Genomic DNA, 26,769 nt, shown 5'->3' on the forward strand with positions numbered 1-26,769 from the left:
CTAAACTCGAAAGTGGAAATATTGATCCTCACAGTTCTTTACACAGTTAAATCAACTCTAGAAAGAAGACGGTTTTTAGTAGGGGTTGGAGAATCTTCTGAGTTGCAAAGATAAAAATAGGCATGACTAAGTGGACAAGTAGATACCAGTTCTACAGTCTTTGCTAAAATGAATAAGTGCTTCACTTGCAGGGATGGAAAAATATTCCCTTCCACTTGAGTGAAGAACAGTATGTATTATTCAAGTAGAAATTTTAAACTTTGTGGTGTACCGAAACTACCACCTGTCGGTGGAAGAATCCTGCACACTCCTCTCTTACTGCCTTGGTAAGAGCAAGAATTACTACTCGACAACCAAGCAGTGAAACTACCCAGTAGCATGATAACATAAATGACACAACTCTTACCTCCTTTCAAACTCCTCTTTCCAATACTATATGATGTACTCAAGCTATTCTAATTTTGAATAAATTGTTTTTACTTCTATCTCTGTAATTATCAGAACCCCAAAAAGCCAAAGTACTGAGGAGTTCACTCAAGCTTTCTGAGTGGACAAAATATATCACTAAGCAACTAAAGAATAATTTTTGGTCCTTTACCACTTCCAAAGTAATTTTAAAGGTACCTAGTACAAACCACCATCCTCTTACCCAGATGACTGCATTCAGCTCCCACAATGTCCACATCTGCACTTGCCTAATACTCCATTCTTCATTTTTATATACCAATGGCTCTTCTAAATTGCACACCAAATCTTGTCAATACCCTCTTACAAAAAAAAACATCCTTCAGTAATTTCCCATTACTCCTGGAAAAAAGGTCACCTTGAATATGGCTTCCAAGGTCCTGCTGGGTCCCAGCCCTTACCTCTTGGTCATCTGTCAAGATCCTCTCATCGTTGCTTCTAGATCATAGCCACACTGGTCTCTTAGTTGCTGGAACGCACCAAGTAATTCTCCTGTCATCTCAGGTTTTGCCCATGTTCTCTGCCTCACCCGCTCTTACTCATCTCTCAGGTCTCAGCTTCAATGTCCTTTCTCCAAAAAGACTGTCCCATAGTGAGAACCTCAAACGCAAGGACATCAGTGTCCTATACTTCACAGTTCACAAAGTGTATTTTTGTTAACTATTTACTGTCTGGTAGCAAACTTAAGATTGCAAACTCTAATGAGGATAGAGGCAGTTTTCCATGTGCTGTTTTATCCCTAGCACTTTACTGAATGAGTAAATTATAAAATTGAAAGAATACTCATAACTGAGCTAATTCACAACAGCAGTAGCTGACAACGAGGCTTGTGGTTTGCAGTCAACCTTATTGAGTTAGCAGAACTCGAATTCAAGAACATTTGGCAGTATATGTGCAGTAGAGTTACACCCATAGTTAGCATTCTTCTGGTTAATCTTCAGGAGCATCCCTTTCTGCGTATAACCACTCACACAGCCCAACACACACCCATACGTACACAAGGTGAAGCTCCTGCCAGTTCTACTGTACTTGGGACCTTTAGCACTTTAATAAGCTGTCTCTTAATCTCTCCCATGCAGTAAGTGACCAGACTCCCACTCAACACTGAATTTACTTAGTGCTTCATCTCAACATTTCTCCTGACAAGTCAACAAGTCTGTCCTCAATTGTTGCGAAGATAGTTCCTATTTTAATTCAAATCTGGAAGGACATCTGTGCAGAACTGTAGTCGCCCGCACACCAAAGCACCTTGGCTGAGAACCACTGGCCTATGCAACTTCTAAAACAGCCAATCTTAGTAAAAAATATCTCACATCCTGTATGTGAACATGCCAGTCAGAATCCTGGATCTGCTCCTGTACCTGACCTTCTTATAGCCACACATTTTTGTGCCAACAGAAAGGGTTAGAAACTAAGTTCTGAGGGTATCAGAAGTTCAATTTGTGTACAAGAATTCCATTAATTAACAAGCTAATTCACTATATATCATAGACTGGCTCCCCAAAATAGTTAAAACTGGATTCCAAAGAAAGCCCAATAATCAGCAACAGGTGTGAAGTGATGATTCCACTTACACAGCTGCTTATTAAAAGCTTCACTTTGGGAAATGGAGGCAAGAGTTTGGGGACAGACAAAATGCTTGTTACTGACAGCAAACTTCCATTTCTAGAGCCAGAAATTCTATGAAAGACCAAAACTTCATGCCAGTGGTTAAAAAGAAATCTTTATTATACAAAATTAAAAACATAAATATATTTACAAGCATCTTAAATACCAGCTTATAAGTTGACATTTTTTAATCATTTCAAATTGAGTTTTCTATAAGCTTTTAAAATGCAAGACATCCACTTAGGTGAGTTACCAGTTTTCACTTCCACCATTGCAAATGGGCTTTTGGTTTCTCAAAATTGTCCATACTGTAGTCATTCAAAAGAAAATACAGTGTACTTCCTAAATGACTAGTTTGGGGGGGCGGGGGGATTACAGTCCTGAGCTTTCTACTCCAGTTGTGCAACATTACTCCAAGAGAACTCTATAAACCAAATTCCTTACTGCCCTGTTTATATGAACCACTAAAACTTTTTAAAGACTCAGATTCCTGGTACTCATATTAATCTACCTCCCTAACTTCTTACCAGGTCTGCTGAAAGGAAAAGCAGGGGAAATAGAAAGGAGTGGTGGGAGAATACAAGCGGCCATCTGAAATTACAACAGACTTATGATCCAAAAATCTGATCTTAACTAATTTCCTTCAGGATCAAATCCATGATTTTGTATGAAAACATAAATGATTTCAAATGAAGCATGTGTGGCGGCAAATCTCAGCAGCACAACAGAACACAAAGACACTTAAGTGGTTACCTTAATACCCACTCTGGCATTCCTCGTGAATAAAGAGTAGACAGATTCGGCAGAATTTTATTTTTAAGAAAAGTTTTCATTATCTAGTCTTCAAATTTCAGCACTGAGTGTGAAATTTATTCCCACATAATAGTACATAAAAAAAAGACTAACACAGTGTGAGGAAAGCAAGTGTCCTCAAGAAGTCTCAACAAAAAAAAAAAAAAGAAAGAAAGAAAAGAAAGGAAAAGACTCAACACCTATCACCCAAGCTTAACAAGAATACCATTTTGTTCCACTTTTCCTGGAAGCCCTCAGCTCAGCTGAGAATCATAGTGAGAAGTCTTCATCCTCAGAGATTAGCAACAAATTTAAAAGAAAAAGAATGACAACAGGTTAGAGTTATATACATTTTACTAGTTTGTTTCTCACTCATCCTGGATATTTTAAAAGTTGTCAAATGAGCCATGGATGCTGGTGGCAGGAGGCGACTGGAGAAGAGGCCTGGGGATGAGGAATAGGTAAGACTTGTTTACAAATGCAGAGCAAACTCCCCTCTTCTGGATCTAATAGACCTCTTCTGTCTTCAGTAAAACAAAATTGTCTTTCTGCTCAATGCAGATGGTAGTTTGCTCAAAAGAAGCGTTTCTCTCGGGGAGGGAGGTAAGTACTCAGTAAGCACCACTATGGGGTCGAGCCCGCCCTGCAGAGCCCCGGGCCATCACTGCTGCATGTTGTTGATGATCGCCAGAATGCTCATCTTCTCCTGGGCAGAGTCCACATCCTCATTCTGCTTCTGGGCCACTCCCGTGCCCAGGCCATAGAGCCGCCCACAGTACTTGGCATCATCAATACTGTCCTCAAAAAATAACTGCAGAATGGGACAGAGAACCCATGGTAAGAATCACACCAAGAGTCATGTCAAATCTCAATACCACCACATCAACACCTCCCAGCTCTCTTAATAGGAGTCCTGAAAATCTAGCCAACTAGAAACTAATTCCACAAAGAAAGGTGGTCAAACCTCTTCATGCTCCTTTCTGAACAGACGTCTATTTTTCCACGAGGTCTTTTATCGCCAGGATGCCTGTGCGGCTGCTGCTGTATAATATAAATGTCCCATTTTGTCCCTTCTTTTTTGGGGGGGCGGGGGGTTAAAGATTTTATTTTTAAAGAGATGGAATGAGAGGGAGAGAAACATCGATGTGGGAGAGAAACTTCGACTGGTTGCCTCCTGCATGCCCCCAGCCAAGGACCTGACCCACAACCCAGGCATGGGCCCTGACCAGGAGTCGAACCAGTGACCCTTTGCTCTATCAGCTAGGCCATGTCCCTTCTCTTTTAACATGCTGTGCAATGGTTAAGAGCTTGGGCTCTACAGACTGACTCACCATGTGACCTTGGGAAAAGCACTTCAACTCTCCTTAAGGCACTGTTCCCTATCTTTAAAACAGAGTAATTTAATAGGCTGTCATGACTGAGATCATGGACATATAACAGGGTGTTACCTCAACCCTGGAACTACTGGGAAAGATAACTCTTTGATGGGGTTGGGGACGTAGCTTGTCCAATGTATTGCAGTGCTGCAGGATATTTAGCAGTGTCCTTGGCCAGTAGCACATTGCCCCCGAAACCCCCACAGGATGTGACAACCAAAAGTGTCTCCAGACACTACCAAAAGTATTATACTTCACAGGACAAATCAGCAAGAATGATGCCTCCAGTTGTGTTCTTTCTCAAGATCGCTCTATTTGGAGTCATTTGTGGTTCCATACAGATTTTAGAATTGTTTGCTCTATTTCTGTGAAAAATGCCATTGGAATTTTATAGGGATTGCACTGAACCTGTAGATTGCTTTGGACAGTATGGACATTTTTAACAACATTAGTTCTTCTAATCCATGAGCACTGAATACTTTTCCACTCATTTGTGTCGTCTTCATTTCCTTCATCCTTGTCTTACAGTGTTCAGTGTACAGGTCTCTGGTTAAATTTATTCCAGGGCATTTTATTCTTTTTGATGCAATTATAAATGAGATTGTTTTCTTAATTTTTTTCTGAAAGTTCATTATTAGTATAAAGAAACACAACAGAATTCTGTATACTGATTTTGTATCCTGCAACTGTACTGAATTTATTAGTTCTAATGGTTTTTTGTTGGAGACTTTAAGGTTTTCATATATAACAACATGTCATCTGGAAATAGTGAGTTTTACTTCCTCTTTTTTTTGATCTGGAGGCCTTTTAGCTCCTTTTTCTTGCCTAAATGTTCTGGCTAGAACTCCCAATATCATGTTGAATTAAAGTAGTGATAGTGAACATCCTTGTCTTGTTTCTGACCTTAGAGGAAAAGCTGTGGGATAAGTGGGTGGTCTAGCAAATGGGTTCACAGGATAGAAATCAGAAGAAAAACAAATAGTTGCAACAATTAGAGCTGCTAGGCACACCACATACACTTCCAGATTGGGCATACCAGTGGCCCTTTCAGAATGTTTCTTTGTTTCCCAAACTACATTTAATTGAACATCCTAACAAACCAAAACCAAACAAACAAAATATCAACTGCTTCCCGTGGTCATCAACTTCCAACAGAAGCTATAAATCTTCAAGGAGGCTCAGCCCACAGAGGTCACCCAGCTCCCGAGCCTTACCTCTTTCATCCTGAAAAACGCCATTCCCGTCAGCAGCGAGTCTGAGCCTGCCTGATGCTGCCTTCCAATTCTCTGCAAATCCAACTGATCAGCAACTTCCTGAAGACCTCCCTGGAGACAGATGTAAGGAGAGCAAAGATAATAGAACAGACCCACACTCCTCTACTAGAATCAACTAAGTCCATGCTGGAGTTTCTTTCCATGAGGAGAAGTGGGAACAGGCCATTTACTTAACAGGCCTTACCCAGCCCTCCAAATGATACATTGTATTATATTCCACTTTTCATTCCTTTCTTTATCATTAATTTTGTCAGATTTCTACCCCATAAAGTCCTAACTGCTGAAAAACAAGGTTTAATAAATGGTAAATGCCAATCTAATCCAAAACAGCAAATCTCTTATGTCAATAATTTAGGGTAGTGAGTTCTTAAACTGTTTAGGGCAACAATTTTCAACCTTTTCCATCTCCTGGCACACATAAATAATTACTAAAATTCTGCAGCACACTGAAAAATATATTTTTTGCTGCTGTGACAAAAAAAGGGATAATTTTTATTCATTTACAAAAAATAATAATAATAATAAAAGGAATTATATGCCTTTTTGCTCCAAAGTGACTTTTTAAAAAAATGAGGTGCCTGTACTTCTATATAAGGATATCTGGTACTAAGAATTAACCAATTAGATGAAGCCTTATTATGCAGTGTGACCAACAAGATGCAACTCTTATTACATGACATATATTTATGGTTCAAGACAAGGAATTCACACTCGATGGCGATTGTTGTGTTGGCTGTTGTTTTTTTGTTTTTTGGGGTTTTTTACTAATTTGAGAGGAAGGGAGAAAAACGGAGAGAGAGAAACATCAATTTATTGTCCCATTTATTTATGCATTCATTGGTTGGTTCTAGTATGTGCCCTGACCAGAGACACCGAACCCATAACCTGAGTGTATCAAGACAACACTCTATTTAACTTGGCTACCAGGCAAGGGCATAATTTTTTTATTTGACAATCTAAGGGGAAAAGAAGAAAGTGCCCCCGACTAAATAGTCAGGTATTTCACGCTCTAAAAGTTCTTGTGGCACACTGGTTGAAAATCACTGATCTAGGGTGGAGAATACTTCTCTGATCTGAGAGTCTGGTACATTACAGACCCTATTACTGGCAAAAGGCACACACTCCGCATGTTACCAACTGTTTCACTAGCTTTGTGGACCTGAAGTGAAGAAAACCTTGTCTTAGGATGAGAGAAGCAGAGAGGCTCCCTTCTTGCCCATGTTAAAAACAGTAACCACACAAATTCCAGTGCCAATCAGCTCTATGTACAACCTGCCTAGCACAATGTTGGCACCTAGCAGGCCCTCAAGAATACATGCTGAACAAATAACAAAGCAAAATTAGGTTTGCTTTTTTGGCTTTTTGTTGTTATTTTTATGAGTATTAAAATATTGTACCTTAAGATTTTTGCAACTCTTCATCAGGTATTTCACATCATAAATAGATGGGAAGAAAAGGTTCAGAATATGAAAAAATTCATGTTCTTCTTCTGGCAAACGAGAATCTGTAAGTAACTTTACCATGTAGCCAAAATCATAGCCACTGCAAGGAGAGAAGGAGGCACTAAAGTGAAAAAGCAGCAGTTATTAGGTCCCAATGTTCAACCACTTTATTTATCAAAAGATTATGATGCTACCTTTGAGTCTTCCAAAGTACTTTATCCTACCATAATCTGAACTTTACATTAAAAAATAACAGACTAATATGGAAGATATACAAGAAAATCCAAGGGTTTATAGCTGTGGCTTTTTGTCAAAACTTTGTAAGTACTGAAAAGGATAAATAACATCTAAGGAGAATCTGGCTTCCAAATACATAGGAAACTCCAGGCCAGCCACTTAAATGTTAAGAAAAGACAAGGAAGCGCTTCAACCTTCCCCACCTCCATCTTTCCATTTGGAATACACCTGCTGACAGCCACATGATAGAGCCCAATACTGCATGACACAAGCCAGTGTGAGCTCCAAAGTGTTTGTTTGAAAAACAAAAATGAGTTAATAGTTACTATTTCAACTTTATAACTGCTAGTGCCAGTGCCCAACAGAAGAGAGCCAAGAGAACCTAAAAAATAACATAAGAATTCAATTCCCTGCTCCCAAATTAAGAGATATACATCCTCTGGGGCTGACCTGTGAAATGAAAGCCATTTGACGTTGTCACAGAGAACTACCCCCGACGTCATAAGCAGCTCTGCAAAGTGCAGTGTGTCAATCCCTTCCTCCTCATGCTTCTGAAACTGCAGTCCCGAGTTTGCAAGGAGATCTATGGAATCCTGGGAGTACATATCCTCTCTGAAAAGGAAGGTGTTCACAACTTAGCTGATGGATAATGTAACAGAAGTAGTGAGCATCTGTAACTCTGGCATAATAGTTCACTCTAAAGATATATCCCTTAATTTAAACAAGGAATATTTAGAATAACACAAAGGTAGGGAAATAACTCATTTTCAACTAGGTTTCAGTGTTTTCCTTTCTTTTGTTTTTTACATAATTTTAGGTAAGATGACCAGAAAGAAAACCACAATTTTAATTTTTGTCACTAAATTAAACGCAGTGTTGAATTACAATCTTTTATTCCACCTCAAATAAACATTATTTTAAAAACATACACAAACGCTGAAATAAAAAATATTATTTTGCATATAATGCTATCATTATGCTACAAATAACAGGTTTTGGCAATGGACTAAAATAATGCAGTTAAAGGAAAATCCAGATTATCTCCCAAAATTGTTCTTCGAAATTCAAAGAAATCTCCAAAACACATGGACAATTAACAAAAAACTATTCCTGAGCTATCAAATGTTCCTGATGCCTAGTTAAAAAGAGCATTATTAAAGAACTGGAACCCAATAAGAAATATACTAACACCACCTCAAACAATCAGCAAAATAATAGTCTCCCCATAATTTTCCCCTTAAAAATTTTACCATCCTCAAAAACTTAAAAACAGAAGTACCATATGATCCAGCAATCCCATTTCTGGGCATACAACCAAAAGAACTGCAAACAGGGCCTCGAAGAGGTATTTGCACCTCCATGTACATAGCAGCACTATTTACAATAGTCAAGAAGTTGAAACAACCCAAATGTCCATCAACACATGAATATAAAATGTGGTATATACATACAATTCAATTTTAGGAAGGAAATTCTGCCGTGTGCTACAACATGGATGAACCTCAGTGACTTTATACTAAGTGAAATAAGCCAGTCATAAAACAACAGACACTAAGATTCCACCGAAACAGAAAGTAGAATGAGGGTTACCAAGAGCTTGGGGGCGAGGAAAAAGCAACTTGTTATTTCATGGGGATAAAGTTTCAGATTTGCAAGATGAGAAAGTTCTGAAGTTCTGTTTCACAACAGCGCAAAAACAGTAAATTTTACTTTTTTACCACAATTTTTTTTAATTACATCAAAATTTTCCCACTACCAGACAGGCTTCAGTTTCAACTACCTTTGACTAGCACCCACTCTGTACCTTATTTTACTATGAAAGATACTAATAACCCTCTTTTACAGATAAAACTGAATTACAAAAGGGAAAATAAGTGACCCAAAGTCAACCAGTAAAGAAATGGCAGGTCAAACACTAATCTCTTAACTGGGAAATTGACTTAATTCTAAATAGCCTTATTGAGATATAGTTCACATACTAAACAGTTCACTCGTTTAAAGTATACAATTTACTAGTTTTTAATAAAGCACAGATACACAACCACCACCACCATCGATTATAAATTATTTCATCCCCTCAAAAAGAAACCCTCTTGCCATTAAGCACTCACTCCCCATGATCCCATAACGTTCCAGCTTCTGGCTTCTTTTCCTTAGCATGTTTTCAAAGTTCATCCATGTATAGCATATATCAGAACTTCACTCCTTCTTACTGCTCCATAACATTCAATTCCATGGATATACTATTTAATTTATCCATTTGTCAGTTCACAGACGTTTGGGTCCTTATGAATAATGCTGCTATGAATATTCTCATACAAGTTTTTGCATGGATATATGTTTTCTTTCTCTTGGAGTTATGCCTATGAGTGAAACTGCTGGGTCATATGGAAACCCTATGTTTAACCTGTTGAGGAATAGCTAAACTGTTTTCCAGAGGCTGTACTATTTTGCATTTCCAATAACAATGCATGAGTATTCTAATTCCTCCACATCCTCGTCAATATTTGTTGTCTTTTTTATTTAGGCCACAGTGGATGTGAAGTGGTATCTCACCATGGTTTTTGTTTTCTTTTGTTTTTAAGATTTTATTTTTAGACAGAGGCAGAGGGGACAGGAGGGAGAAAGAGGAAGCGAAAAATCAATGTGTGGCTGCCTCTCGCACGTCTTCTTCTAGGCACCTGGTCTGCAACCCAGATATGTACCCTGACTGAGAATCAAACCAGCAACCCTTTGGTTCACAGGCCAGCACTCAGTCCACTGACCCACACCAGCCAGGGCTCTCACTGTGGTTTTGATTTGTGGTTCTCCAATGACATGATTGCGAGCATCTTTTCATGGGTTTATTGACCATTTGCATATCTTCCCTGGAGAAATATCTATTCTTTTTTTTTTTTTTTGCCCATTTTTAATTGGATTATTTGTCCTTTTATTATTGATTTGTAAGAGTTCTTGAAGAGGCACTTTACTTTCTCACATTCTCTATCCATCCTTTGCTTGACTGCTTCATCCAACCCTTACCTGGGTTCGGTAGAAACAAAACTTAAAATTAAACTCAGAAATCAGTCTACACGAATATAGCAGATCTAAGGATAACACTCAGAAGTGTCTCAGACACTTACGTAAGGTTGAATTTGAAGTTGAACTGCCAAGTGTTGATTCCAGAAGGATACTCTCCCTTCTCGTTCGTGAATGTAAGGCCCAGCTGGATAATTTTTAAAAGGTCAACATTGCACCGTAAAAGCTGATACTGGTAATCTATGGAACTACGAAATTCACCAATTGGTCGCACCACAACACCTGGAAATTCTGTGTCCTAGAAAAGGAAAAAGTATCTCATCATCAGGTTTCACAAAATACTGGAAGCTGAATTGCTCATTCATAAACAAAATTTTTACCTCAATTTATAAAAGTTAAGTGACAAGACCCAAGGCTGGGCAGAAAAATCTATCTTAAAATACTGATCTTGCCCTGGCTGAAGTGGCTCAGTGGATTGAGCGCCAGCTGTGAATCAAGATTGCTGGTTCGATTCCCTGTCAGGGCACATGCCTGGGTTGCAGGCGAGGTCCCCAGCTGAGGGCATGCAAGAAGCAACTCATCGATGTTTCTCTCACACACCAATGTTTCTCTCCCATTCTCCGTCCCTTTCCCTCTCTAAAAATAAATAAATAAAATCTTTAAAAATTAAAATACTGATCTTGTTGACAGCTACAGAAGCACTAAAATCATGAAGCTTTGCATTACAATTTACAGATTCTGCACAGTTTAAAAACAGAAGTAGTGACAAACAATAGGTAGATATATAGGCAGTTAAGAATATTCTAGCCCTGGCTGGTGTGGCTCAGTTGGTTGGGCATCATCCCGCAAACCTGGAGGTCACCGGTTTAATTCCCAGTGACATGCCTGGGTTGTGGGTATGGTCCCTGGTGAGGGTATGCACAAGAGGCAACTGATCAATGTTTCTCTCTCACATTAATGATTCTCTCCCTCTCCTTCTCCCTCTCTTCCCCTCTCTGGAATCAATTTAAAAAAAAAAAAAAAACTTTTTAAAACATTCTAGGTTGAGAACAATATGTGAATAAAAATACAAAAATAGGAAAATAAAAATGCCATTCAGAAAAAAACAATAAATAGCCATATTTAGCTTGAGTAAAAAGAACAAGATCATAGGGAATACTAAATACCAACCTAAAGACTTAATTCTATAATCTCTACAGCAGGGGTCACAAACTCTAAGCAGCTCATGTAAAGGAATGAAGTAAACTGGATACGAAAATGTTTATAAGTAATGGGGGCTGGCGCAAACTCAAGTACGTGCCTCCCCTAAGAGACCCTCGATATCACCATAATACACAATGCCAGGCAGGAATGTGGCCCCTATACTGCCAGATCTTCCCAATTTTTCCAGAGATGGCAAAAATCTGGATTTTAAGTATGGTCTCTTGATTTTTAAATGCTGGAAACTAATTTTTAAAAATTGTTTTAAATACTATGCAAATTTACCATATCTAAGGGACAGAGGTGCTCTACTGCTGACATACTTCTGCTTTAAACACTTTTAAATACAGAGTAACATTACAAAATATCTAAGACACTACAGGTTATACCCTTCTCAAACATATTGGCTACCCTGATGTTTCCTAACAGCAATATAATCTTCCATCAGGTTTAATTTACCATCACTTTAGTGTAATCACTTATTTCAAAACTTCACATTAAATATTCCCTAAGTCCATACCAGAAGGTGGGTCAAAGAGAGTAGAGCTCTTTACCATCGCAATATAACTGTAACTGAGCACAATTTCTCGGATCTTCCTCATCTCTTCTTCCAGGTTGCTGGCCCAGACTTCACAGATAACCTGGCTGTTCTCCACAAGCGCTGCAGGCATCCTGAAGAAACTTCAGAAGTCACTTTCAGCTGACTATGACAGACAACAAGCCAATGGTTGATGTGATCTAGATTCAAAAACACATTTTGCAATCACGTAAGTTTACACATTGTTATGTCAATATAACAGACAGCAAAACAATATTTTACCATCATGTCACTAATTTAAGCTAAAATATTAAAGACTATTACAGTATTTACTCTCCACCCACACATATACTCACAGTTCTTTACCCTAAAGAAACTAAAATTATTCCAAAACCTGAAGAAACTTTTGCCCAAGCTTCCTTTTAGCAGAGAAGGAAAATCACTACCCTGAGCCCGTTTTCAGCCCTCTCCAGGATACCCAAAGACTCAGAGTCCCCTGAGACCACAGACATGCCCGTATCAGTAACTTTCACAGCACTTTGCTCAGAGGCCAAATCACGGAAACGTTTCTAAAGGAATCACTGGAGCCAGCTTACATGCACCCGGGATCTCTGAAAGCCTGAGAGAATGTGGACCCAAATTCTCACACATAAAGTTTTACACCTATATGATGGCTATGGCTATGGGGCTCCCCCTCCATCCTCCAAACAGAAATTCTTTTTCCCTACAATTCAGAAGTCAAATAGAAGTAGAGGCAATTGACAAACTTCATATAGTGTCTCCTTAGACGTGTGCAAACAGGGATTTAATTGGCAAAATACATGCTAATTTCAACCTTAACAATCATAAGAAATACTTGAATTTGCGTTATTAATGTCTACTTTCAAACACATAATATTGTAAAGAAACCAAGCAGCAATTCAACAGGCAAGATAAAGAAAGCAGGTATAAATAATTCAATCAAAACAGAATGACTGCCCTAACTGGTGTGGCTCAGTGGGTTGGGAGTCATACCGCAAACCAAAAGGTTGCCAAGCTCAATTCCCAGTCAGGGCTCATGCCTGGGTTGCGGGTTCAATCCCCAGTTGGGGCGCATGCAAGAGACAACTGACCAGTGTTTCTCTCCCTCTCTTTCTCCCTCCCTTTCCCTCTTTCTAAAAATAAATAACATCTTTAAAAAAAACAAACACAGAATGACTTATGGTATATATTCTGGGAGGACAGGAGGGGATAGTATTCTGCAAGATAAAAACTCAAGATGGTTTAGCCTTGGGGTAATGCTGTTATTTTAGCAAACTCAACATGAGATGCTCAGTCATAAAAAGATAGTTACCATAGGGCATTTACTTAAAAAGCAAGCCCGCCACAGGTATCCTCAAAACAATTAAAAGTGGGCACCAGGGTATGTACTCGCGGAAATTCCTAGAAAACAGTAAAATGAGCGTGTCTTCCAAAGGAAAGAGCAAGGAAAATCTTTGTTTTCTACTTTTCAATAAGCATCTGGAAAACAAAACTGGCATTGCCCAGTGTCGTCATTTCTCTGAGAAACTTTTTTTCTTTTCTTTTTTTATTGTTGGGACTAATTTAAGTTTTGCTCCTCTTTGTAAGTTTTCCAGTCAGAATTATGTTCTTGTGAATGTTACTTTGCTTTGAAAATTTTGCTTATTCATGGCTAGAGTCTCTAAGTTTGTAGAGAACAGCAACCACTATTTCAGCTTTGTGTTGTTTTCTTACTGACTACTAGGACCATTTACAGTTTTTAAAGATACCGCAACATGAAATCATTTGAAAAGGAGGAAAGGACTATTCTTCAAAACAGAGGCAGACAGGGAGCTGCATTCATGATACAGATGAAATAGACAAGTCAATATGGTACTTCATAAAACTTCATAAAAACTGAGTCAGTCCCGTTATTACGTAGAAAATTTCCTCCTGTGACTTGCAATTTTTTTTTAATCTTAACAGTGCCCACTGGCTTATTTAATAATTTCTATTTATCAAAGAGCAGCAAACAAGCCATGCATTGTTCAAACTGTGCTAGTGTCAAAAAATTACTGTGATGGTAACTTGGAGACTTGCAGAAAGTGTGCCTGAGCTCCCAGATCTCTTCAGTGGGGTTCTGAGACATGATTCTCCTGTCTTTGTTGACTTAGGCCCACCAGGAGGTCAGTGTTAAGGTAAACATTATTTTTGTTAGCTAAATGAGATGTGGGTGCACTTTGGTACTTCTAAATCAAGGGGAATGCCTAGTTGAGTGCTAAAAGGATCCTTAGTTTGGTTCCCTAATTAGAAGCCCTAATTAAGTTCTGATAAGATCTCTCTCTGTTGATGTTTTGATACAGTCCCTATTGACCTCTTTGGTCAGAGATCTTTTAGCAGCCAAACGAACAAATGCGGGGAATGACTACAATTTTATATTACATGTCCCCAAGATGCTACTGATGAGGGCAAAAAGGCACACGGTGTTAGACAGGTGGAGTCAGACCAGACCTTGGTCCAGCAACCTCAGCACTTGAGGTCTGGCTAAGAAAGAATTCAGAGCCAAGACTCAAATACAAGGAAAAGTTTATTTAGAAAGTCCCAGGAGAGCCCTGGCCAGGTAGCCCTGTTATTTAGACCATCGTCCTGATACACCACGGCTGCAGGTTTGATCCCCAGTCAGGGCACATACAAGAATCAACCAATGAATGCATAAATAAGTGGAACAACAAAATGTTTTTCTCTCTTTCTCACTCTCTCTCTCTCAAATCATGAAATGAAAATCCAGAAAGGAAGAAAGGGAGGAAGGGAGGGAGGGGAGGGAGGGAGGGAGGGAAGGGGGGGAGGGAAGGGGGGCGGGGGGGCGGGAAGGGGAAGAAAGGAAGACAAAGAGAGAAGGAAGGGAGGGAGGGAGGGAAAAGAAAGAAAAGGAAGGAAGGAAGAGAGAGAGAAACAGGAGTAGAAGTGAGGTGTGGAAGACGAAGACGTGGGTTCAGGAAACTAGTTACAGAAGCACTGGGGGAGGGAGGAGGAGAAAGTTGCAGGTGAGCTTCACTGGGAGCAGCTTCTCCGAGAAACTTCTAAGAAACCAATCTGTTGGTTTGTAAGCAACCTTTAAAGATTCCGTGTATTTAAGGCACTCTACACTTCAACATGTTTGTTTCTCAGAAATCATAGCAGACTTTCTACAATCACTCTAAAATTTAAGTAGACTGCAGTATCTTCCTAACAAATTTAAGTGGACACTCCTTAAAGGCAGTATCCATTCGTCTCCTTTTCATTTTGTACACAACAGGCATGAATGAAAGGCTTGCAAATGGAAAAATAAAGAACATCAGAAAAGGGCAGAACTTCAGACTGAGCGTGGACTTTACTATCTGACCATAATTAAGAAAATGTTGGAACTAATTAGATTCTAAACCGTGCTTAAACCAGCATAAGGGCCTTAAACCATTTCTATGCCCGTTAATGTTAAATTGTTACCACTTAGCTTCCTTATTTCCCTAACTGAAAAAATGCACTTCCTTTTCAGTGTCATTTCATATGCAACCATAAATTACATCAGGGGAAGTGAGTATAGCTCCTGGAGATATTTCTATAAAAGCAAAAGCAACAAAAGGGACCCAAGCAAAAAAAAAAAAAAAAAAAAAAAAAAAAAAAAGGCTTTGGCTCCACACAGCACAGAATAGGCTTAAAAAGGGGACAATTAGATATTTACACTAAACTCTCAGAACCAGATTCCCCAGCCAAAACAATCTTACAGTCTGGTCAAAGACAGTATGAACAATCATAATGGATAATTACTACAGTTTATTAAAACTTTTCCTATAGGCCAGTGTGGCTCAGTTGGTTGGAGCATCGCCCCCATAACCAAAACGTTGTGGGCTCAATTCCTGATCACAGCACATACCTAGGTTTTAGGTTTGATTCCTTGTCCAAGTGCTTATGGGAGACAACCAATCAATGCTTCTCTCCACTCCCTCCCCACACACACAGACACACACATCAATATTTCTCTCTCTCCCTCCCTTCCTCTCTCTAAAAGCAATGAAAAATATCCTCAGGCGAGGCTTAAAAAAATTTTTTTTTTTTTTTACCTTCTCAGATAAGTTTAAATCCATGAGTTCATAATGAAGAAAACAAACTTAATTGGTCACCACTGGAGAATGCCAGTGAATCAATTTAGTATTTTAAAAACCGTATCTTGCCTTTCCTATATAAACTGTACCTTGAAGTAATCAAAGAACTGAGGGTTTCTTTTCAGAAGTTATACAGCTAACAAATGAATATGAAATGATAGAATATCACTACTTTGTGATTCCTAATGAATAATCATAATAGCATTTATATGGAGTAACCAGAAAAGGCAAATCTATTAAGACAGAAAGCAGACTACAGCGGTGGGATGGGGATAGGAATGAGGCTTAACAGAAAATGGACTGAAAATGAGATCGCTTACTGAGGCAATAGAAATGTTCCCAAACTCAATTACAATAATTTCAAAACTCAGTAAATTTACCAAAAATCACTGAACTCTACATTAAAATAGGCAAGTTTCATAATATGCAAATTATACCACAATAAAGCTGCTAAAATAATCACAATGGCTGTTATCATCACAAAAAGAGACAACCAGGTAACATGTGCCGCTTAACAAAAACAGTCACGCACCACTTAATTGAATACATTCTGAGAGATATAAATGCATCATCGGGCAAATTCACAGTTGTGCAAACATCACAGACTGCACTTACACAAACGTAGGTGGCACAGCCCACTTCACACCTGTCTGTACAGTACAGACTACAAACCTGTGCAATATGTTATACGAAAAACACAAGATTTAATCAATGATAAGGAAATGATGCAATCAAAAGATTCTGTAAACACCATGTGTTTGAGGCTGCTGCAGGTGAAACACAGCATACTCTTTCATAGCAAAACTTTTTATAAGTAGATAGAGCACCCTCTAAAATAACAATAAAAAGTATAGTATAGTAAGTCCATAAACCAGTAACATAATCATTTATCATCATTATCAAGTATTATGTACTGTACATAACTGTATATGCTATACTTTATAGACTGACAGTGTAGGAAGTTTTACACCAGCATCACCTCAAACACATGAATAATGTGTTTCACTTCAATGTGAGGACAGCCATGATGTCACTAGGAGGTTGGAATTTTCAGTTCCCTTGTAACCTATGGGACCATTGTAGTATATGCGATCCACTGTTGGCCGAAATATTATGCGGCACATGACTGCAGTTGGAAAAAGAAAAAAAAATCTAATTTGAATGTGACCATACCTCCAGACTTAACTATCAACTTACAGGAAAAATAAAGGACAGAGGGACATGTTAAAAGATACCACAACAACACAATTAGCAAAATCCAGAAATTACTGTGGGAAACTACAGAACCACCCAGCTTCTTCAACAAATTACAAGAAATCAAACTAAAAGACTCTTAGGAGACATATCACCCAATCAAAATGTATATGCCTTAGTTGGATCCTGCTTTAAACAAACAGCAAGGGCAAAAAAGCTATCAATTTTTTTAATCCATTATAAGTCTGAACAATGACTGCTGGTCATTTACTTTTTTGTTTTGGGTTTCTGTGAGGGTTGCCCCCTGACCCTCACTGTTTTGGGTGTTATGTTATATTGTGGCTACGGTTTTTAAAAGTCTTCATCATTTAGAGATAATGCAAAACATGTGACTGATACACAATGTGGGGTTTTGTTCCAAAATAACAGTGAAGAAAACTCACAACTTGGTACAATGCTGTCTTCCCTATATTTTACAGATAAAAAACTGAAATTCAGAGACACTAACATAATAAGGTAGCATCGTGACTTCCATTTCCAAGAAAAAAAATTTTTTTAAAGCTAACCATAGTTACACATATCTGACATATTAGGAACACAAAAGCAAATTATTGGCAAAAATATGTAAGACATTCTTGTACCAAACTCTTTTCAACGAAAACTGTTAGGAAATAGACAATAGCTTGCAAGCCCCTAAACATAATGCCACTCAAAAATTTAAGAGGAATTATCTTATGCACATTTATCCTAGCATAAATTACTGAATATGCTAGCCAAAAAGTGAAATAATAATAAGAAATGCCAGCAATTCTGCCTGCCACTTTCCATTCAGTGAGCACATGCTCCAGAATGAGCCTGAGATGGGAATCACAAAGACTGTTCCCCTTGGTTAGTCTTCGTCCTTCCAAGTCTCTCAGTGCCTGCATCCAGAGTACTGCACAGAGTACCGCACAGGGCTGAATGACAATGCCCTTCAAATAGGTGTATCTGTGCAACACAGTCCCTAAAGGTAACCTAAGTACTGTATCTGGTTTACAACCAAAGAAACAGTAACAAGTTCCAAAGCTGAAGAAAAGAACTGAGCCTGCTGGATTTACTGAGAAACAGGTCTGTCATCTACAACTTCGCAACTTCCTAAGGAACCTTTAAGGATAGATTTGATCGCATGCAATGTTCGCCTGACAGGCTGTCTTTAAAACGACTCCACATGAGCTGCTTCACTCCATATGAAAGCAAAAGACAAGTACTAATTGATACCTGTTGTTTCCCAGTACTAGACTGTGCAAGAAGGAAAGGTGTCAAACACCTTTCAAACACATATTCGCTAGAAATTACTGAGGTCCCTGCCTTGTGCTGATCTCTGGGTACTGTCTGTTCAGATCGTTCCTGATGACCTTTAGAGTAAAACAACTCCAAAACAAAGCTCCTTGTTTACCCAAGAAATCTCTAAAAGAGCAACTAATCATACACCCACCTGAAAGCTTTCTCTGCAAGCAATCCTGAGCAAGCTTGAGAAAAAAATGTTTCGTTTTTCTGGTTTTGTTTTAAACCTAAGTGTGCAAGAAAACAGTAAACATCACATCCCCCTTCTAGAGCGCTGAACAAAGGCTTTGCAGCGCGTGCAGAAGATGGAAAAGGAAGTAGAAGCACGTCAGAAGAAACGGCAGCAACTAGGAAGAGCGTCCTCTCTATAAACAACCACGGACGGCAGTCGCCACCGCTGTCTTCCCGCGTCCCCAAAAACACACAGTGTCGGAAGACGCTATCCTGGACTGAACCGCAGTAAAACCACCCATCGGGTCCAGGCCTGTGAGTTAGCTCCTCCACAGCAAGAGCCCCGGTTCATAAAGCCATAGAACAGCAAGGAAAAGTTGCGGAGCTACAAGAACCAAGAAGGGGGAAGCCTGCAAGGTTCCAAACTCACGTCACCATTGTCCTCGCGTTCTGGATTATCCACTCACTTCTCACTCATCCCTCCCCTCCATCTTTTGTGCAAAACAATGACAATTACCGGCCTTGAAGTCAGGTAGACCTAAATTCGAAGCCAAACCAGCGACCAGCTGTGGGGCTTTGTATAAATTACGCAACCTCTTGCCTCAGTTTTCCTACCGTATAAAATGGGTTTAATAGCAGTATACACCTCAGAAGACGCCAGTAGAGGTTAAGTAGAATGAAGCATATTTAAGCTGCTTTGTAAAGTCTTGGCACACATCACTATTATATTACCGTGTAGTAGTGGTTATTATATTACCACTATTCTATGGGCCTTTCTCGTCTCACACACCCTGACTCTCAACACGCCCCACTCCCCTTCCTCCCACACACCCAGATGTCCTCCCACACTCTCTCGTCTCACGCTCCTCTCCAGTAAGCGCGGGCCCGCTTACCCTGACAGGCAGGGCCCGCGAGAGCGGGCAAGCTGGCGGGCTGACTCCGCGGAGCGGGAGCTGCGGCCCCTGACCCGGCGCTGTCTTCCCTCTGCCCCGGATCTGCTCCTAGGATCGAGCGGGCCACCGAGATGGGCGCCCTAGTCCCCAGAGCGGCCTTACGCAGCGCTCACCAAACACCATGGCTGCACCACTCTATCCACCCGATCCTCCCAACTCGCCTGCTCCTTTTACGTCACTCCCGACGCGCGCGCGCCTGACCATGCCTACTCCTCCCCTGCGCGCCCCAGCGATCCCGTGCGTGTTCGCCCAACCGGTGAGGTCGCAGGAGCAGGCGCGCAGGCGCAAAACTAAGAGGACGCCGCAAAAATGGCGGGGCGGGGTGGCCACAGAGGACGCATGCGGAACACGGCCCGCCCTAGGCCTTCGCGAGATTAGTCTCGCTGACTCAATTTAATGTTGAGCCCTATTCCTCCATTTTGGTTCTCCCATGCGCCCAGGGAAGGGGCGTGGTCTAGAATTAGACCCACCTAGGTGGGCGTGGCCTAGGTGAACCGAGGGACGTAGCGGGTCAGATCAAATTCCAAATTGCTACGCCTCCAACCCCCTGCTTTGAAGGATGTTCAAATCTTTGGTAGGAGCGGACTTGGGGGGAGCTTGGTTATCCTGACGTTTCACTCTGCACTAATGCGCCCCTCTGGACTCCTCACTTACAAAGCATCTACCTCACGGCTTTCTTCCAGGCAAACAGTTAGTTACAGGTGGGTACAACACCCCCAAACCGAGTGTGGGTGACGTCCGCCAAGACCCGCCTCCCTTCTCCCGGCCTATAGGAGCCGGGCGAGCAACGTTACCATAGCAACGGTCCCACCGGGACTTGCTCGAGTTACTAGAAGGATGCGGGCTCCCGTGGGGGAAGCTCTTGGAGACCGAAGACGTTGCCTGGCCTTCCGAGAAGCTTTGAGACTTGGCGGACGCTAAGCAGGCTCGGCAGATTTTTAGTGCGAGAGCCATGGGGCCCAGGCCTAGCCTAGGGAGATCCTAAGACCGACCACCCAACCCCATCCCTGTCCTCCTCAATTCCCGGTAAGTCCTGTTTGGAAAGAAGGCTCTTTGCCAACGCCAGTCCTTGGCATCATTCAGCCAGGCTGGGATGCATCGTCGCCTCGTGGCCTCCAGCAGTGCGAAAGAAGTCAAAGTACTGAGTTCCTTCACGCGGCTACCAATTCCCGTCCCGGAGAGAAGTGTGGACGTCCCAAAGCACAATGCTCGTCCTAGAGGCTCTAACCCCAAGTCACTGGGCCTTGCTATTTTTAAGCATCTCCCTCTAAGGGTAGTCTCCAAAATCCTTCCATTTCCAAGGCTGGATGCCGAGCTGGCCTTCAGCCTCAGTTTCAAACTAGATTCCCAAAAGCTATTCTCCGGGGTGACTCCCTCCCCCAACCCTGGCCCCCAGGGTTCAGCATCAAAAGCACTGTCTGAACTCCTTTCCCCTGCAAATGAGGGGCTGTCTACTCATCTGTAACATAGGGATGTAACTATCTCACAAAATGGTTGGACTAATAAATGGAAAAAATACCCCACAGTGAGAAAAATATATGTGTATTCAATAAATAATTGTTCCTGGCGGCCTCCGTTTGTTCTCCCTGAGATGTTCAAGCTTTGTTAGCGCTCTGCTCCAGACTTGTCATTCCCTTAAGCAATACTGTGATGGAGAAAGCAGGCAAGACACTCCTGCCTCCTTGTCCTGTGGATTTCTCATACCCTTTCACCCACTTGTGAAGAGATAGGGACAGCCCTATCAGGGGCTAGTCACGTGAAGAATCGCCTTCCCAATCCTTTCTTGGAATTTTGTTTTTTCCTGCAGTGCTCAGGCCTGGTATGCACTGAAACAATCAAACAGGAAACATCTCCCCCCCCCCCCCCCCCCCGCCCCTCGCACCGCGCCCCTCCGCCAACCCCTTCGCCCAGAACATGGTGTTTAGTTCTCAGGTTAGTGAAGATAAACGTAAAGCACAGATGGTATGTATTTCAAGAGGGTTTGGAGTGTTGTAAACAACGGGTTTTATACTGCCCTTAAGCTAGTTCAAAATTGGAACAAAATCACTGATTCTCAGTGGGAGGAAGGCTCCAAACAAGAGGGTAGCTGGAGAATATGTTAAATAACGTAATTTCGTATTTCCTTTTCAAAACTATTGTCTTTGAACTACCAAATATAGAAAGTACGGCTAACATCATCTCAGCTGGAAGGATATAGGTTTTTAAAAAATTAATACTAGTTGTAAAATGGATCTCCTTAAGAACCAGTCAGGGTGATATCCTCAGCCAGCGAGGCCTTTCTGTTATTCCCAATCCTAAATAAATCTAACAGGGTGCGTTTGTTAAAGTATAAGATGTGTATGAAGATAAAACGTAATAAAAATATTTGGGTTTGAAATATTTTGAAAATGAGGAAGAAGGTAAATAACTCCAAGCATAAAATCACCCTCTGAGCCCAAGTCTGAAAACACCTTTGTATCCCTCAGAGCAGGGGTCCCAAGCCGCCCAGCCACTGCCCAGTACAGGTCGGTGGCTTGTGAGGAACCGCGCTGTGAGGGGAGCTGCCTGAGCTCCGCCTCCTGCCCCTCCCCGCCCCTCCCCACCCCTACCCCGACTCGGCTACACCCCCCCACCCCCATTCGGCTACCCCCATCCCTGGCCGGGCTTCGCCTTCTGTCCACTCCTATCTGTGGAAAAAACCGGTCCCTGGTGCCAAAAAGGTTGGAGACCACTGCACTAGAGTGTCGATACACTTGGATGGCCATCAATTAATTGACACAATTGGTAGAGTGCTCCCTCGCTGCCAAAAGTAGCCAAGGTCTGTCACTTTGTGTGATGTCGTCTTTCACCAAGATTATATGTTTGCCTTTACAGTCAACCAAAGAATGCGCCCAACTGGCTTGTTTTCTTGGTATGGCTGGGATTAACTTCCTGCTTTCTCAGGGTGTTTTCCCTGCTTTTTCTACATAATAGAAAAAACGTCCTTCTAACTCTGGTCCTTCTGACTCTGGAAAATTATCAACAGATTATCAAACTTCTAAGTATAAAGCAAATGTCATACTTCATGATTGCGCATTTGAGTATTATTTTGATCTTTCAATGACAACCTGAAAAACCTGACTTCCGATGAGATCAGAGTTCATGTTTAATATCCAGAAATAGATAACAAATCTTACTTGTATTTCATTTGATTTTCTTGCATTTTCCTTCTCCCTCAGAGTCTAATAACATGAGATTTAAAAATCTACCAATAATAATAGGCCTTAAGACTTCCAAAGCTGAGAGGGTCCATAAAGATGTTCCAAATAATTCATTCCCCTAATTTCACAGAAAGTCATTAAGTAATTTAAGGTCACTTGGCTCCCAGAGAAAAGACCAGGATTTGCGTCTTCTACTATGAGATTGGGTGTTTATCCAGTTTTGTTTATGGGCCCTTTACTCTGTACAAAGACCCATGATGACCCTGGAGGATACACTGGTGAAGGAAACAGGGTTCCTGGCCTCCTGCAGCTTAACTCTGGGTGTCAGGGACTGCAACAAAACAAGTAAACAAGCATTGAGTAAGAAATAGAAGGGTAATGAGAACTTGGATAACTATCAAGAAGGAAACAGTGGGGTAAAGAGAGTACATGGGGAATTGGGAGCAGTAAATTTCAGGCAACAAAAAATGAGTTGCATGGAAGAGGTAGTAAAAGAAGCCCGAGGCGGCTTTGGAGAAGTGAAGCCAAGGCAAAGTGATCCCCCAGGTAAGGCTGGAGAGGAAAAACGGAGAGGCCAGGTGAGCCGAGGTCTTGGAGGTGTCCACGCAAGAAACGTTCAAACCTGCAGAGAATTTTTGGTGAGTTTATTTGAGCCAAACCGAGGACAATTGCCAGGAAGCAACATCTCAACAGATTGAGAGATGCCCTGGAGAAGGCAGTTTAGCGCCTTATTTTACACATTAGAATCAAAGAAGGAGACAGGAGGTGGTTACAGGAAGTTCATTGCTGAGAGATTAGGGGAGGCAGGAGAAAGCAAAGCAGGGAAACCTCTGGGTTTGGATAAAAGGTGAAATGATAGACACATACTTGTTTTACATACATAGGTAAGGGATCGTTAACAATAGTAATGAGGGGATTTGTGGTCTCAGCTTGTGCCCAAGGGGTTTGGGAAAAAAGGGAGGTTACCTTGACATTCCACAGGTATGTTATCATAGATGCAATAGATAGCAAAAGACAGTAGATAGGCTCAGTTAGAGTAAACATTGGCGTTTGTTAGGGAAAAATACTGCCTAGGACGTGATTACCCGCTAGGAACTGTTTTTAGTTAATAAGTTTTAATTTTAGACCATCCTTTTTGGTTACTTTAGGTCTCTCAGTTTCTAAGGCTGCCACACAAGCCTCCCCTGAACTTGTCATGTTAACAAGGGTCTGGCACAAATAATGTTTTCTTTTTTTATTACAAAATCTATTACAAACTCATAAGCATGTAATTCTGGAACATAACAATAGCACATTCAAGCATACTGTATGACATTTGAGGTCAAATATTCAAATTAAAACTGTAAATTATTACACCCATATTATTACCCTGCCAACTATCAAGCAGGCCTTACTCCTGCCAGACCCTGTATGTGGCCCCTCTTCTTCCACAGAGGCATGAAAACTATATTCCCTTCCAAGGCATTGATTGGGAAGCTGAGAAGGATTTTCCTCACCGGATGATCTGAGCTGATTAATGTTTTTAAAGATTACTTTGACTCCTATAGACAGAGAAGGGAGTAAAGGCAGAGACATTTTACTTTTTTTTTATTTGAATTACACTAAATTTGATAAGAAAAGAAAGCTAGCTTCTCCAGGCATGGTAAATGTTGCCTATGGAAATATTAGGCACCATTTAGGTCATTTTACGAGGTGATTCTGATTGAGGATTAATTGCCACTACATCCTTTTGATTGTTATTGTGAAAATCTCCAAGGCTTGCTAAGTAACTATTCAGTACTTTACAAAGAAGTTGATCCCTGGTATACATCTCTTCCTATAGGTGAGCGAATGAAAATACAGACCAGTGGAACGAGATGAAACTAAAACTTGTCTTTTGGTGCTCTAGTCAGTTCTAAACCTCTCTTCTCTCACTCCCTCTCTCTGGTGTTACACACAACAAATCCAGCATCTCTCATGTTACAGCCAGATCTTCATGTTCTAGGAGCAAAGGGACCCAAAGGCTTCCGAATATCTCAGAAGTTTCTAAGCAGCTGTGTTTGTTTGGGGTGTGGGATGGGGGTGTAGTCCAGAAAAAATTTAAAGTTATAAATCTCAACTCCAGATTATCAGATTTTAGAACTGGGAGGGGCCTCAGAGATCCACTAATCCCTCTGATTCTTTTGCAAATGAGGAAACCGAGACTCATAGAAGCCAAGTTTACAAAGCTGGTGGGTGGCACCTCTCAGGTTGCACCCAGTTCTGCCTTCTCCCAGGATCTCAGGACCCCTCAGGAGCACTTCCTTTAAAGGAGATCAACCAAGAAAACCAACTCAGCAATTCCTCAAAGACAAGATAGAGACAAACCGCGGGGGAACTCGGGAGAGATTCTCATTTAGGCCGGCTCTGCAGAGGGCCCAGTGCCAGACTTACTAGTGCCATGGAGATACACAAAGCTCCTATTTGAAATGATTATAGAAAAAAGTACCTGCTCCTCTAGGGAGTGTTGACCATATAAGCTAAAAAAGTTGAGAGATAAAAGAACTGAGGGCAGAAGAGTAGACAGGAACAGGAAGGAAATTCTGGGTGGGAGGATCATTATAAGCGATGGCATGGCGGGAGGGGATACCTGAAAATAGAAAAAGTCTGCCCATGGCAAGTGAGCAATAAATATTTGTGCTTGACAGTGATGCGTGGAGCATTAGAAAGTAGAAAGTAGTGAGGAATAATGTTACATGAGAGCAGCTAGATGAAGGTGGGGCCTTGGAAATCAGGTAGCAAGGTTTGATCAGTGCACAAGACAGACTTGTTCAGCCCGGGAATGAATACATTATATAAATATCTGGCATATTGGAAAAAAATGCTGATGCACCTCTGAAAGAAGGGATGAAGAAAAACAAGAACAAGTTGTACAAAATGCAGTTCATCCGTGAGCAAGCATTAAGTGTTTATTGAGTGCTCGCATTGTGCAAGGAACCAGGCAGGGAAAAGTATCTAAGACGTGGTCCTTTGCTGGCCAAATAAGGTATGACATGCCTATAAAATGGAGCAGGATGCAGCCATTAAAAAGAATGTGGTATGACTTAAAGGATATGACTATGTACACAATCTCCATGTTTTGAGTTTTAAGTCTTAAAAGTAAGGAGCAGAACTAGCACATCTGTATGCTGTTTCTAAAGAAGAGGGGCAGACTTATGTTTATATTTACATAAACAAGCTCTGGACAGAGAAAAAACACTGGGGAGGACTGAAAAAAGACTAACTTTTTTCTGTCCATTATTTTGATCCTTTTGCATTTCATGTCAGGTGCACATAGTGCCTATTCAAAAATAAGTTTTAGAAATTTAAAAGCTCTACTCTTTTGCAAAGGTGCTCACCAGTTTATGTCATGGATCCTGGATCCTAATCTCACCTGTTTCAATGAACATGTGCCCTTCACCTCCACAGGTGCCCCTTTCTAGACTCGCTAGTATTAGCTGATGCACCTCTTCTCCTTTGCCTGCCCTCCGCAGAAACAGAAGCAATAAAAAGAGAAAGTAAGGTCCTCTGGCACAAGTAACCTTTTTATCTGCTTGGTCTGCCTGCCTCGTGCTTGCCACATTATCTGATACCCACATATCTTATGGAACCTGCCTCCTATAGGACAGCAACATTTTCTTTAGTTGAGAAGACAAAGGAAGTTTAAAAACAAAAAAATGCCCAGAGTTTGGCCAAATGCACTCTTTCAAGCTCCTGCCTAAACTTCCTATTTCCTCTGGGCTTAAAGGAGATGATGTTCTTTGGCAAGAAGGGCTTTGTTTTTGTCTCCAGTCCACACAAACCCACACTTTTTTCTCGTGTCACGTGCCTGGCTCAAGCCAGTGGGCTGCTGTGTAACTCGATCTCCGTGGCCAGCCTCTTGA

General features: G+C 41.0%; 1 protein-coding gene across 2 annotated transcripts; it reads right to left on the reverse strand.

Moving 5' to 3' along the window:
* Window positions 1–2,172: 2,172 nt before the first annotated feature.
* Window positions 2,173–19,788, reverse strand: CNOT8 (CCR4-NOT transcription complex subunit 8). 2 transcript variants are annotated; one of them, XM_054568127.1, is made up of 7 exons: window positions 19,650–19,788; window positions 11,967–12,150; window positions 10,317–10,510; window positions 7,645–7,806; window positions 6,913–7,057; window positions 5,456–5,566; window positions 2,173–3,676 (listed from the first exon to the last, which is right to left on the reverse strand). In XM_054568127.1, the coding sequence occupies exons 2-7, from the start codon at window positions 12,081–12,083 to the stop codon at window positions 3,527–3,529; spliced, it is 879 nt and encodes a 292-aa protein (XP_054424102.1). In that variant the 5' UTR covers window positions 12,084–12,150; window positions 19,650–19,788; the 3' UTR covers window positions 2,173–3,526. The 2 variants fall into 2 exon arrangements, with proteins under 2 accessions (XP_054424102.1, XP_054424103.1); XM_054568128.1 differs by lacking the exon at window positions 19,650–19,788 and adding an exon at window positions 17,048–17,139.
* Window positions 19,789–26,769: the final 6,981 nt, after the last annotated feature.

This window comes from Pteronotus mesoamericanus, unplaced genomic scaffold (genome assembly GCF_021234165.1).
Source record: "Pteronotus mesoamericanus isolate MK-2021 breed Mesoamerican mustached bat unplaced genomic scaffold, CSHL_Meso_final contig_2, whole genome shotgun sequence".
Lineage (NCBI taxonomy): Eukaryota > Metazoa > Chordata > Mammalia > Chiroptera > Mormoopidae > Pteronotus > Pteronotus mesoamericanus.